Source organism: Sus scrofa, chromosome X (genome assembly GCF_000003025.6).
Source record: "Sus scrofa isolate TJ Tabasco breed Duroc chromosome X, Sscrofa11.1, whole genome shotgun sequence".
Taxonomy (NCBI): domain Eukaryota; kingdom Metazoa; phylum Chordata; class Mammalia; order Artiodactyla; family Suidae; genus Sus; species Sus scrofa.
The window spans coordinates 7,914,882-7,927,735 of record NC_010461.5 but is presented as its reverse complement, the minus strand read 5'-3'; the positions used below and the strand labels follow the sequence as shown (position 1 = coordinate 7,927,735).

The 12,854-nt window shown below is 46.7% G+C and overlaps 1 protein-coding gene across 5 annotated transcripts in view; it reads left to right on the top strand.

The window, feature by feature from the left end:
• Positions 1-12,854, top strand: part of ARHGAP6 (Rho GTPase activating protein 6) — a 530,729-nt gene that overhangs the window by 513,844 nt on the left and 4,031 nt on the right. For all 5 annotated transcript variants that reach the window (XM_021080043.1, XM_021080046.1, XM_021080047.1 and 2 more), the window contains exons 11-12: positions 9,137-9,405; positions 10,759-10,839. In XM_021080043.1, coding sequence (XP_020935702.1) covers positions 9,137-9,405; positions 10,759-10,839 — 350 coding nt within the window. The remainder of the gene's footprint in view (positions 1-9,136; positions 9,406-10,758; positions 10,840-12,854) is intronic.

The following is a 12,854-nucleotide window of genomic DNA, read 5'->3' as shown; positions in this document are numbered from 1 at the left end:
TTTGTGCTTTACAAGCATGCTCCTCCGAGTTCCCTGGTGGCCTAGTGGTTAAGGATCTGGCGTTGTCACTGCTGTGGCTGGGGCATGGGTTCAATCCCTAGCCCGGGAACGTCTGCATGCGGTGGGCATGCCTAATAAAATACGAAATAAAGGCGTGCTTCTCAAACTTTCCCACGCATATGGTCACCAGGAAATCTCACTAAAAGGCTCTTTCTGAATCCATAGGTGCAGGGAGGGAGTCTCAGAAACTGCATTTCTAACAAGCCCCCAGACGATGCTGTGATACTGCTGGTCCATGAGCCACAATTAGAGTAGCAAAAGCTTCAGATCTCAAGGCCTATTTCGACCGTAAGAGCTTGCAGACTTGTTGAAGGCGGCCTGCAAGGGTGAAAACAGCAGGAAGCATGTAGTTATGTGTGTCGCAGAGTGCAAAGTACATGCTGAGCCACTGGTTCTCAGCCTTGCCTGCCCATTTGAATCACCTGGGGAGCTCGAAGAGCCACACCGCCTGGGTCCCACCTCTAGAGACTTGGACTCATTCATTCTGGGGTATGGTCTGGACCTTGGGGTTTTTGAAAACTCCCATGTGATTCTCAGGAGCAGCCAGCCGGGCTAAGAACCATCATATGGGGGCTCCAGGTGGGTGATTTTTTTACATTGCGAAGAGGTTTTTGTGTTGACAAAAGAGGGAACCAGTGCCCAGACTGTAAATCCATGTGGCATTTGAAGAAGACAAAGGCATGGTCCCTGCAGTCTTAGGGAGAGCCTCTGGGATGAGCAAGGATTTGCAACAAATTTTGTAGGCTGGAGAGGTTGTCAATAGGCGTGGATGTTTGGGGAGCTTGAACCAGGTCATAAAAATAAATGTGTCAGCTGGCTGGGAACACGAGAAAGAGGCTGGCTAGCACAGAGGGCAAGAAGTCCTTAAATGGCAGGCTTAGCGGTGCTTCTTAAATCAAGAAGCGGTGGCAAAGAATTACGGTGATGATAGATTATGCTAATGATAGATTACAGGGGTGACAAATTACAGTACCCCAAATGCCAGATGGTACTAGCCACACTGGCAGGTCAATTATCCATCAATAGCACACACTTGTGTGGTATAACACGCTGGTTATGAGCTTTGGATCCAACGCCAGATTGCCTGAGTCCAACTTCCATTTCCACTGCTGTTAGCTGTGCAGTGTCGGGTAAATCAATTCATCTGGCTCTGTCTCAGTTTCCTCATCTGTAAACTAGAGATAAAAATAGACCTCACTTCATACAGTCCTTTTGCTATTAGAATAGTAGCTGGCATTTAAACAGATGCTTCGTCCATGTTAAGGATTATTATCATATTACTTGAATTTCACCGTCCTGGTCATGTACAACTACTTACCAAAGGCTTGGATGTCACCAGATCCTACTCTGTTGTCCCCGAGATAGCAGCCCATAGAGGCAATCTGACGTGAGCGAACCCATCCGCGTTGAGTTGTGTCGAAAGGCAAAGCTCGCAGGATGCCATTAGCCCCAGGATGAAGGCAAGATTCTGGACCAGATGAGGGGCGAGGGTAAAAGGCACTGAACCTGGGAACACGACCTGCTCGCCCCGGGCCAGGTAGATTTCAGAAGGGCCTGGAAGCGAGTACATTTGCAGGTCATGAGATCAAGACCTTAGCCCAGCTGTGGCGCGATGGAACCGGACAGAATTCTTGTTCTGAAGACTTTATTTAGTGAAAACTCGGCTGCAAGGGCTATAAAAGGTAAGACCTGAAAGGATTTGTAGGAAGACCACAGAGTGGGAGGCAAGAGTAGCTTCTGCAATGAATACCGTAGGTGCAGTGATATGCACCGTATCGCTCATTATTCTCTTCCGACCCCTGGATTTATCTCCTGAAGCTTCTGTTCTTTGCCAACAGTTGACATCCCTGCATGAGGCTCTCCATCCCTGTGCCCCACATGGAAACTGCCCCAGGTGTTATTTGGAGTTTTCACAAGAGTGTAAAACTAAGAACAAGAACGGGTTTATCGCAATTTCTGTTTGGAAAGAGCAAACTTTTAGTGATATTGAGGGATGGAGTGTTTGGAGTTTGCTTCCCCTTCTTTAGGCACCAGCAGGATCAGGGGAGTGGAAGGAGGGGGCGTTATTTGTTCTGGTGCTTGTCTGCTTACTTTTTTGGCTTCAGCCAACATGGGGCACCAACAGGAGCTTAGAAGAGATTGATGTTGCGAACGATGCAAGACTTCCAGGTTTTTAATGGCTTGTCTGGTCTGTGTATTAGCATGCTGTGCTCTTTTCTTCAAAGATACCTAAAATAGATCCACCCCCCTTGATTTAGAGACGGAAGGCAAGAGGGGATGAGAACAGAAGGCAAATCAAAGAGGACAAGGTATGTTAAAGGCAGGCATTTGCAACAGAACAGAAGCATCCTAGCAGAGCCGGGAATAGAATGAGGAGTGAAGTGTAAATTTTAAGACCGTCCTAAAATGGTCATCAAAATGAACAATACTGGGAGTTCCATTTATGGCTCAGGGGGTTAAGAAATGGACTTAGTGTCCGGGAGGATGTTGGTTCGATTCCTGGCCTCGCTAACCCACTGAGTGAGGCCGGGGATCGAACCTGTGTCCTCATGGACGCTAATCAGATTTGTTTCCCCTGAGCCACGAGGGGAACTCCGAAATGTAGTATTTTAAAAAAATCAAAGTCGATGCCCAAAATCTATGATGAATGGAAATATTGTAAAATTGAGTTGTGATGATGGTTGTACAACTATACATATAATAAAATTCATTGAGTTAGAAAACAAACAAAACCCCCCAAAATCTATGATGAACAAAATATCAAAAACCGTGAAAAGATTTTGGCTTATGCCAAGCCACACTGAGCCTGAAGCAAGAGGCAAAATAGGTGTCTCCAGCCTAAATGGAAATCAACGCATCAATCATATTTTGGAAATATATTTCTTTGCTTATCTCATTTTCAACCGAGAGAATGGCTATGTCTGACAGTTTCTCTGGACCAAGTAACGATCGTAAATAATGTTTAATTAAGTTAACCCGAACTAAAATAATAATAAAATTCTGTATTGGGGAGGTCCCATCGTGGCACAGCAGAAACGAATCCGACTAGGAACCACGAGGATGCGGGTTCGATCCCTGGCCTTGCTCACAGCAGGTTAAGGATCCAGCATTGTCACTGCTGTGGTGTGCGTTCGATCCCTGGCCCGGGAAACATCCACATGCCGTGGGCGTGGCCAAAAAAAAAAAAGTCAAACAAAGTTTAACTGCATTTCAAGAGAAGGCTGGTATGGATAAATTAAACCCATAGGTAGATGTCTTTTAATTTCATTGGATTTAATTCTGTCCTTGGCCTTCAGAAAGTCGTTGTTTTGCTGAACTAGTAGTTGCTCCCATTGAATAAGCTTCCTTCTTTATCACAGAGGAGCATTCAGCCTCAAAATTTAAAGGCCGCATATTTAAATGAGCAAATATCGGAGTTCCCTGGTGGTCTAGTGACTTAAGGATTCAGCATTGTCACTGCTGTGGCTCTGATCACGGCTGTGGCGTTAGGTTCAGCCCCTGGCCTGGGAACCTTGGCGTGCCACGAGCTCAGCCATAAAAACATCAGCAGATATTACGTCGCTAATTTATTTTAATCTTTCAAAGATTGTCATTAAAAAGGCTTCTACACAGCCACGGAGTGTGTCACGAGATGGACTGTGATTTCGGTGCTGCCCTTCGCAGCCTTTATAAAATCAGAAACGTTTTCAGGACATTTTCGAAGGCAAGAAATTAGGCTTGACCCATATGGTATAATAGCCATGAATCCTTCTGACCGACAGTAGCTGGAGGCTTCATCTGTCCTTCTGTTCCAGGTCCTTGGAAATGAGGGAGCATTAAACACACACACACACACACACACACACACACACACACACACACACGCACACACGCACACACTCAGTCCCCTGAAGAAAGCCTTTTCAGCCAGACAATTTTAGGAAAACGTTATATGGACTAGAGAATTCCTTTAGTGAAAGATGAGAGAAGTTACAAAAACGTGCCTTTTTTTAAAAAAAAAAAAATCGTGCCTTTTATGGAAGGACAATTCAAGATGGAAGGAGAATTGATCACGTCCCCCTCTTTGTTCGAACACCTTTGACCGTGACTCACAACTTCTTTATAAACTTGCAAGGGATTCATTTGGAGGTGTTTTAGCGGGTGTACCGTAAACAAAATTAAGAAAATCATCACTGTTTTCTCGTCACCTGTCATGAATGCGTCTCTATGCCAGGGCGATTCAGGGGGAATTAATAAGAGCTGTAAAGTGAGGGGAGATGTTTCCCCAAAGCCCCGGGCATGTTCCGGTGGGAGTTTGGATCCGCGTCAGCTTCTCTTTGGTGTCAGGTGCTTTTGTCCTTAGGATTCTGCATAAGGGAAGCTTGGCAGAACCGAGCCGCTGTGACAGTGGATTCCTCCCCTGGTACAATGAATAGCATTCGAGATGCTTCTGTGCTTCGAGTTCCAGCAGAGTGAGGTTTGTCAGTGAATGGCTGAGCCAAGCCTGACGCCGAGGCGAGTTTGAAATCTCCAAGGATGATTCTCGCTGGGGTAGCTCAGTGAGGGGCTGGGCTGGCCACATCCGGTGATTGAACCGGAGTTTTCCGTTTATCCACAGAGCAAGTTCTGTGCTCCCGGCCGCAGGGCAGGCCTGCCCACAGTACCCTGCCAGCGTGTTTACACCCTGACCTGGAGGGACCAGCTAAGGGTGAGAAAGCCATTCGCTCTCTGTGTCCATCTCATGCTTATTTGGTTAGTGGAGGCCGGCCATGCATGCTGTGGATGTTCCTGGGGCTGCCAGGTCTCCTGGGAAAGTTCTCCGTTCATGGAGGCAAACCCATGTCAACTGGCAGTGTAGCCTCTCAGCATTCCCAAGCTCATCCATGAAATTCCAAGACATGGAGAGGCCATTCTGTGCCTCTAAATCATTTCTCATCTGGTGAATCACTGGGAGAGTAAATATTTTATATAACAAAATACATGACCTTTTTTTTTTTTTTTTTGCTTTTTTTTTTTTTTAGGGCCCCACCTGTGGCATATGGAAGTTCCCTGGCTAGGGTCGAATCATAGCTGTAGCTGCCAGCCTACACCACAGCCACAGCAACACCAGACCCTTAACCCACTGAGCAAGGCCAGGGATCAAGCCCACATCTTCATGGATAGTAGTCGGGTTCATTACTGCTGAGCCACAATGGGAACTCTAATGAAGATTTTATTGCCTTTCCTTGGAGTGCTGAACTTAAAATTGTGTTCCGAGGGAGTTCCCTGGTGGCTCCGTGGGTTAAGGATCTGGTGGTGTCACTGCTGTGGCTTGGGTTGTTGCTGTGGTGTGGGTTTGATCCCTGGCCCCAGAACCTCTGGAAATTCCAAAAAAATTATCTTCTTAGAGTTGAATCGTCTTAGAAGCAAGCCTTAGAGAAGCCATGGGTGGCTGCTTGTGTCATTGCTCAGTGGTACCCAGAGGGAGAGTCCTTCCTAGATTTGTTTCCAGTTAATTTAATGATAAAGCAATGGAATGACCCTAAAATTTTTAAAAACCCGAACTTCCAATATTATAGTGAGAGTTCTGGCCACTCTTGTAGTCTCCCTCCTAACTTGACTCTCAGTAGACCCTTAGTCCGTTGTCACAGCCATGGGTTGAGGGAGGCTGGTTTGATATCTGAGGTTATCAATCTTCCGCAAGTATCAAAATTTCCTGGACGGCTTTTAAAGCCCTGCCCCCGGAGCTTCCCCTTCAGTAAGCCAAGGCAGCTTCATGGGCTGAACCTCCTACTCAGAAGAAGCACACAGAGTTCTCTCAGGGGGCGGCAGGTTAAGGATCTGAGGTCGTTGCTGCAGTGACTCAGGTCGCTGCTATGGCGCAGGTTCGATCCCTGGCCCGGGAACTTCCACCCACTGTGGGTGCACACCCCGCCTCCCCAAAAAAGCAGCAGCAGCAGTAGCGCACATTTGGCTTAAGGATCTGCTTTCACCATCGTGAAATGCTCATCATTTTAAAAATTGGGGGCCCCAGGTGTTCATTTTGCCCCAGTTCCCACATAGGACAGCCAGTCCTTCAGAAGGTCCAGGATGGAGCGTGAGAATTTGCATTTCCCTCGTGATGGGAACGCTGCGGCTCAGACACACTGAGTGAGGTTTTGCAGAGTCAGCCCGAAGAACAGAGGAAAGGGACAGTGAGCCTGGCCCTGCTCCTCTCTCACCTCTGCTTGGTCAGGTCCGATCACAGCTGTGAAAATGGAGGGGAAAAAACGCAGGCAGATTGTTTTTATTATTGCGATTATAGTTCTTTGTTTTGTTTTGACCAAACTAAATACTCTCATGACGCATGCTGCCTTGGCAATGCCCCCAACATCATGGGCACGGTTTCCCGGGCTGTAGGGCAGCCCGAAAGCAATGTATTGAAGCAGCCTGCCAGAAACACGTCAGGTGGAACAGCATCATAGTAAGTAGTTCGAAAGATCAGGGAAAGAAAACCAGTGGAAAGAGGTAGAAGATGACGCTGGGGTATGAAACACACAAAGGCTTCACACAAGCTTTGATAGCACTCAAGCTCCAATATGCCAACTCGAGGGGAGCCCCAGTTCCTCGCTGCAAAGAGAGATGCATTCTTTATTACATGACACGTGGAAACATAATTTTTACCTCCAATGAAAATAACTTGCTCGCTTGGGAGAAACCCAAACGTCCTTAGGACAGAGATGTTCGAGAAATTTCTGGAGTTCCCACTGTGGCATAGGTCGCAACTGCAGCTCCGGAGCTGATCCTTGGCCTGGGAGGTCCATATGCCGTGAGGCAGCCACCAAAGAAAGAAAAACAAAATTTCTCCCATAAGGTATCTTTATGCGCGTAAGTCTTGGCTGAATCTGCAACTTCTAATATTTTGTTGAATGCGGTCTCTGCTATATGTTTTGTAAGACAGATGAGCAAGATAGGAGGCAGAACTCTTGTGGTCTCCAGGAGCTCCAGTCCGGCCTTTCCAGAACTTTCCTCGCATTGTAAGGGGGCCAAAAAGCACTTGAGGCCCTGATAGCTATTTTGTTTTGGCAAATGAATTGGCTTGACTCTCTCCCTCTCTTTTTTTAAAGCAATTCTCCAGAGAGTCGTTTTATTTTTATTCGTAGCTTTTTTATCTTTCTTAAAAAATTTTATTCACATAGAGTTGGTTTGCAGTGTTGTGTGCATTTCTGCTGTACAGCAAAGTGATTCAGTTAAATGTACATTTTTCTCATATTCTTTTCCATGATGGTTTATCCCAGGATACCGACTTCTGGTTCGCTGGGCTCTACAGTAGGCTCTAGCTGTTTACCCGTTCCATATATACTGGTTTGCATCTGCTAAGCCCAAACTCCCAGTTCTTCCCCTGCCCCGGCCCCCCAGGAACCACTGTTCTCTATGGACTTAACTCTGTTTAAAACATCCCATAAGGCTTTATGTGCTCACGATTCTCCGTTCAAGGTTCTGACTTAACTCTTGTTGACATTCGCATTAATGAATGGAACGAACGGCAGCTAAACAAGGGACACGATTGCACCTAGTGCAGGAATTTGATTTCTCGCTCTGGTCAGAACACAGAACCCCGATTCGACACTCCGCTCCGTGTCCCTACCCGTTTAACACCTATCTTCTCATCTTCCTAATAAAGTGTCAACGAGAGTTGAACCCACGACGACAGACAAGCGTTCATTGGTTTGGTTTTGCGTTCCCTCCCCCGGAATTAGAGAGGTCGACCCCTTTTCATTAGACATGGAGACTGACTCATTTTTTCCCCCACTTTCCAGCAGAAAAATGAAGTGCCTTTTACTTTCCCTTCCTTCACTGGAGACCTAAAGTTTCTGGAAAACCATCCTCAGGGTTATCCTCTGACTTTTTCCCATAAGGTTGTCAGTCATCATCAGTTTCAAAATGTCCTACGCATATGGAATAAATAAGTCCTTTCTTTGCTTCCTTGCTTCACCTGTCAGAGGAAAGCAGCGCAGCATCTGTGACATGCTTCGCCTGTCCCCGAGGCAGCCCGGGGACCCCCTGGGAGCGAACCTCCTCTCTGGGGCATGCCTGGAACCCACTGCTTAGGAAGGGCTTGCTGGGCTCGGGTGTACCTTCTCTAAGGTCACAAAGGATTTTGTTTTGCAAAATTAAACCAGAGGAAAGCAGAGAGCAGTAAAGAGAAGAGAAGGGGTGGGGGGCGGGGGGTGGGGGACAGAGGCAGGTTGGGGAACTTTTAATCAACCTGTGATCATTTCCCTTTAAGATGTCAGGGCCACTGTTTTGAGGAAGGTAGAAAATACAGATGAGCCCAGGTAAGACTTTGAACACCCTTTTCATGGTCCTGGTGTTTTCATTTTTCTGTTCCACTCGCATTTCCACTGTCGTTTCTGTTGCTGTGACAACTCATGCACGTAGCAAACCTTAATGGATATGCTAATGAGCATGTTTGCTATCAATTTGGAAAAGCTCTAGTGCCTTCTGGAATATTTTTAGGTGTATTTAAAAACAAGGGACTCTAATGGTCAGGCATTTATCTTTTTAGCCACCATTTTATACAGGAGACAATTATCCTCCACCCACACATCACCGTCATTGTCGTCATCGTCATTACAGGAAAGATGATTCTCTTTGCGGGGAGGGGGGGGGGTGTCCATAAAGCCGGAATGAACTGCATGTACACTTTCATTCAGTTTCATCGGAATTGTTCTTAATTCAGGATACTGAGGAAACGTAAAAGAATTATCTGCAGTTTGTCCTTGCTGAGCAGAGAGTTAGCATCAGGCTTTCGTTTTAAAACGGCAACAGGGGTTAATCCAACAGGCATTTCAGCCATGCACCTTGGAAAATACACTGCTCTGTGTGTTTCGTCCCCACCGCTTCGCCCCGCTGGTTCCTGTCCCATTTGTTGGGGTTTTCTGCCCTCTGCTGGCCATTTCGTGGAAATGCACCCAACTGACATCGAAGTCTTGAAACCTGGCCGCGAAGGGTCTTTGGGTTTCAGCCCCCGTGTCCAGGTGTTCTCCTCCTGTCAGGCGTGCAACCGTCGGATCGCGCGACCCTGGTCCCTCGTTATCAACACACTCACACACCGGTCATTGTTTCCTTGTTCCAGAAGCCCTGACATGCTGAGATCGGAAGTTTCCTTTTCCGTGGGAGGAAGGCATTCGTCCACAGATTCCAACAAGGCCTCCAGCGGAGACCTCTCCCCTTATGACAACAACTCCCCAGTGCTGTCCGAGCGCTCCCTGCTGGCTATGCAAGAGGACGCGGCCCCGGGGGGCTCGGAGAAGCTTTACAAAGGGCCGGAGCAGTATATGCTGGTGGGCCACTTGCCATCTTCGAAGTCGAGGGAGAGTTCTCCTGGACCAAGGCTTGGGAAAGGTAACTAGAGACCGGGCGGCGTGGGCCGAAGCCGTGCCTCTGATTGCAGGTGGTCTGGCGCGGGCGCTGTGGACCTTCTTTCCATCCCCTCGTCGTCTCCTGTTTCTCTAATTCAAGCAGCCTTGACCGAGGGCCTGCTGAAGGGCTCCTCTGGGTCCGGATCCCTGCATTCTGGGAGGCAGGCTCCCGCTCGGAGAGCGCCCCACTTTCCCAGCTGACTTTTCCCCTCCAGCACCCAAAGAACTTTCTCTGTCCTGGCCTGGGAGTTTGGGAGCATCTTTGCTAAGTCTCAGGTGTCACCCGACTAACGCTGTGACTGTTATAGAGAACAAGCTGAACTGAGGATAGGAGGAGCCAGCAGGTTCCAAAGAGGTCTCTGTGGGAATGATGGGTTTTATTTTACTGTTATGTATTTATTTATTTTATTTTGTCTTTTTTTAGGGCTGCACCCGTGGCACATGGAGGTTCCCAGGCTAGGGGTCCAATCGCAGCTGCAGCTGCCGGCCTCCACCACAGCCACAGCAACGCCAGATCCAAGCCACGTCAGCGACCCACACCACAGCTCACGGCCACACCGGATCCTTAACCCACGAATCGAGGCCAGGGATTGAACCTGCATCCTTATGGACACTAGTCAGGTTTGTTGCCACTGAGCCACAATGGGAACTCCGGAAATGATGATTTTTAGACAAAATAAGGTTCCTGTGGTCACAGATATTTGGGAAATGCTGGGTGAACCAAGCCAACAGTTTCTCCACAAGTTCTTAAAATCTTCACAGTGCTGGTGGGTACCTTGAATTGGAGGCTATGGTTTGCTGCTTTTCCCAAATTTCTTTGACCACTGAACGTTTCCTTCTGTTCTCTCCCTCCACAGAGTAATTCCTCAGGGTCAGGACTCATCAGGACACTTTTTTTTCTTTTTTTTTTTTTTTTTTTTAATGGCCGCACCCTTGGCATATGGAAGTTTCCAGGCTAGGGATGGAATCCAAGCCACAGCTGTGACCCACGCTGCAGCCCAGCAGAACACTGTTTAAGTAATCACTGGAAGACCCAGTATAAATTCTTGCTATCTTATCTCGGATTTATAGTTAAATCCGAAGAGCCACTCTGAAAAGGCTCCCTTTTAAAAGTGTTTGCCATTCTGGAGTTCCCGTCGTGGCTCGGTGGTTAACGAATCCGACTAGGAACCATGCAGTTGTTGTTCCTGCGTTGTATTCTGTCTTGTATCCATCACAATCTCAAATATAGTACTTAGAGCCAAACGAACGTTATGAAAAATATGTGTTGATTGATTTTTTTTGGCTCTTCAGTTTTCGTTGTGAGTTACCTGCCTTTTTATATACTTTTTCCTAGATATGGCTGAGGAGGCTCTCAATATCTGGGGGACTTGGCACTCAACATTAAAAAGTGGATCCAAAGACCCAGGCATGACAGGTGAAGTACCCTTTTTAAAACCAGTATGGCATGTACTTTTCAGCGTCAGCGTCCGTTGATTTTTGCCTTCCTCTCATCATATCACGCGCTTGTCATATAGTATTTGGAAAATGTGATTCTGGTGAAAGAGAAAAAAAAGGGGGGGGATAAGGCTGTACTTAGGCTTCCCACCAAAGTACATCAAGCTTTGACTATATATTTCACTTCATTTCATTTGCAAGAGTTTTTTTTAATTGCTTAATGCATTTTATTACATTTATAGGTGTACAGCAATCGTCACAACCAAATGTTTACAGCATTTCCCTCCCAAACCCTCAGTGCAAGACTTTTTAAAGAGGGTTGCAGACATTCTGTCAATGCGCCCTCATGTCATTCGTTTAACTTCCGTTCTCCAGTTATTTGCCGTTATTATTGGTAGAGCCATGGAGTATTCCAGGTGCATACTCATAGTTTACAGCCCAGTATTGGGACGTCCAGGTTGTTTCTACTTTTTTTATCTACATTGTGATAAGTTTTTAATCTATGTGGTGATAAGTTATGAACCTCTTTTATGTACTCTTTTTGTGTTTTATTTTATTTTTTATTTTGTCTTTCTCTCATGTTAGGGCAGCACCTGCGGCATATGGAGGTTCCCAGGCTAAGGGTCCAGTCGGAGCTGTAGCCGCCTGCCTATGCCAGGGCCACAGCCACGCGGGATCCGAGCCGCATCTGCAACCTACACCACAGCTCATGGCAATGCCGGATCCTTAACCCGCTGAGCGAGGTCAGGGATCGAACCTGCGTCCTCCTGGTCAGGTTCGTTGACCGCTGAGCCACGACGGGAACTTCTTCTTTTTGTATTTTACATTATTAACAGAGGCACAAAATTTTAGAGAGCCAGTTGTAAATCCAGAATAGGAGAGTGGGTCAAAAATTAGGAACCTTTCTGGAGTTCCCGCTATGGCTCAGTGGGTTAAGAATCTGACTGCAGCAGCTCAGGTCGATGTAGAGGTGCGAGTTCAGCCCCTGGCCTGGGAGCTTCCATATGCCATGGGTGGGACCATAAAAAAATAATGAATCTTTCCAAGAATTCAGAGGTACGGTCACTTCACATTCCACACAGGATGCATTTGCTTGTGCTCCGCAAGCCATAGATGGCAGTGCCACTTACTATACTGTCCCTGTCCCTTTCATCTCATGGGTATTGCACATTGCTGGGTTTGCCTCTCGGCTTATGTAAAAAAACCAAATGAGAAAACAAAATGGTATTTATCATTTTCCTTTGCCTTTCTCTGTCGCCAGTGTTTTCCCATTTTTCTATTAATCAGCTGAATTTCCCCTACTGATTATCAGTTCTGGTTGGCTGTTTATGCAAGCTGGAGTTTTTAAAATTGCTTCTCAGCAACTCTTCTTATAATAAAGACATTAACCCTTTGGCCACATTGTTTGCCACTGATATGATTATCCCTTGCATTTCCCCCCTTTTTGGATATCTGGAAATGTTTTACACAGGCATTCCCGTCGTGGCTCAGCGGTTAACGAATCTGACTACATCCATCAGGACACAGGTTCGATCCCTGGCCTCGCTCAGTGGGTTAAGGATCTGGCATTGCCGTGAGCTGCAGTGTAGGTCACAGACTCTGGTTCGGATCTGGCATTGCTGTGGCCGTGGTGTAGGCCGGCAGCTACAGCTCCGCTTCAACCCCGAGCCTGGGAATCTCCATGTGCCTCGGGTGCGGCCCTAAAAAGCAAAAAAAAAAAAAAAAAAAAAAAGTTTTACATAATGAAATCTCTCATTCTCTTTGTGATTTCTTTCACAAAATTAATCTCTACTTTTACCTAAGCATGGGCTAGCCAGTCGTCTAGACACTTTTTGCTTTCATGGTATTTCATTATTTGAACCCTTCATTCTTTCATCCATGTAGAATATATGTTAATGTATGGCATGAAGTGTGTAAATCATTTTATTGTTCCCCCAAATGTGTGTGTATGTCTGTACAGGTATATGTGGGTGTGTATATGTTTGTAAATATGCA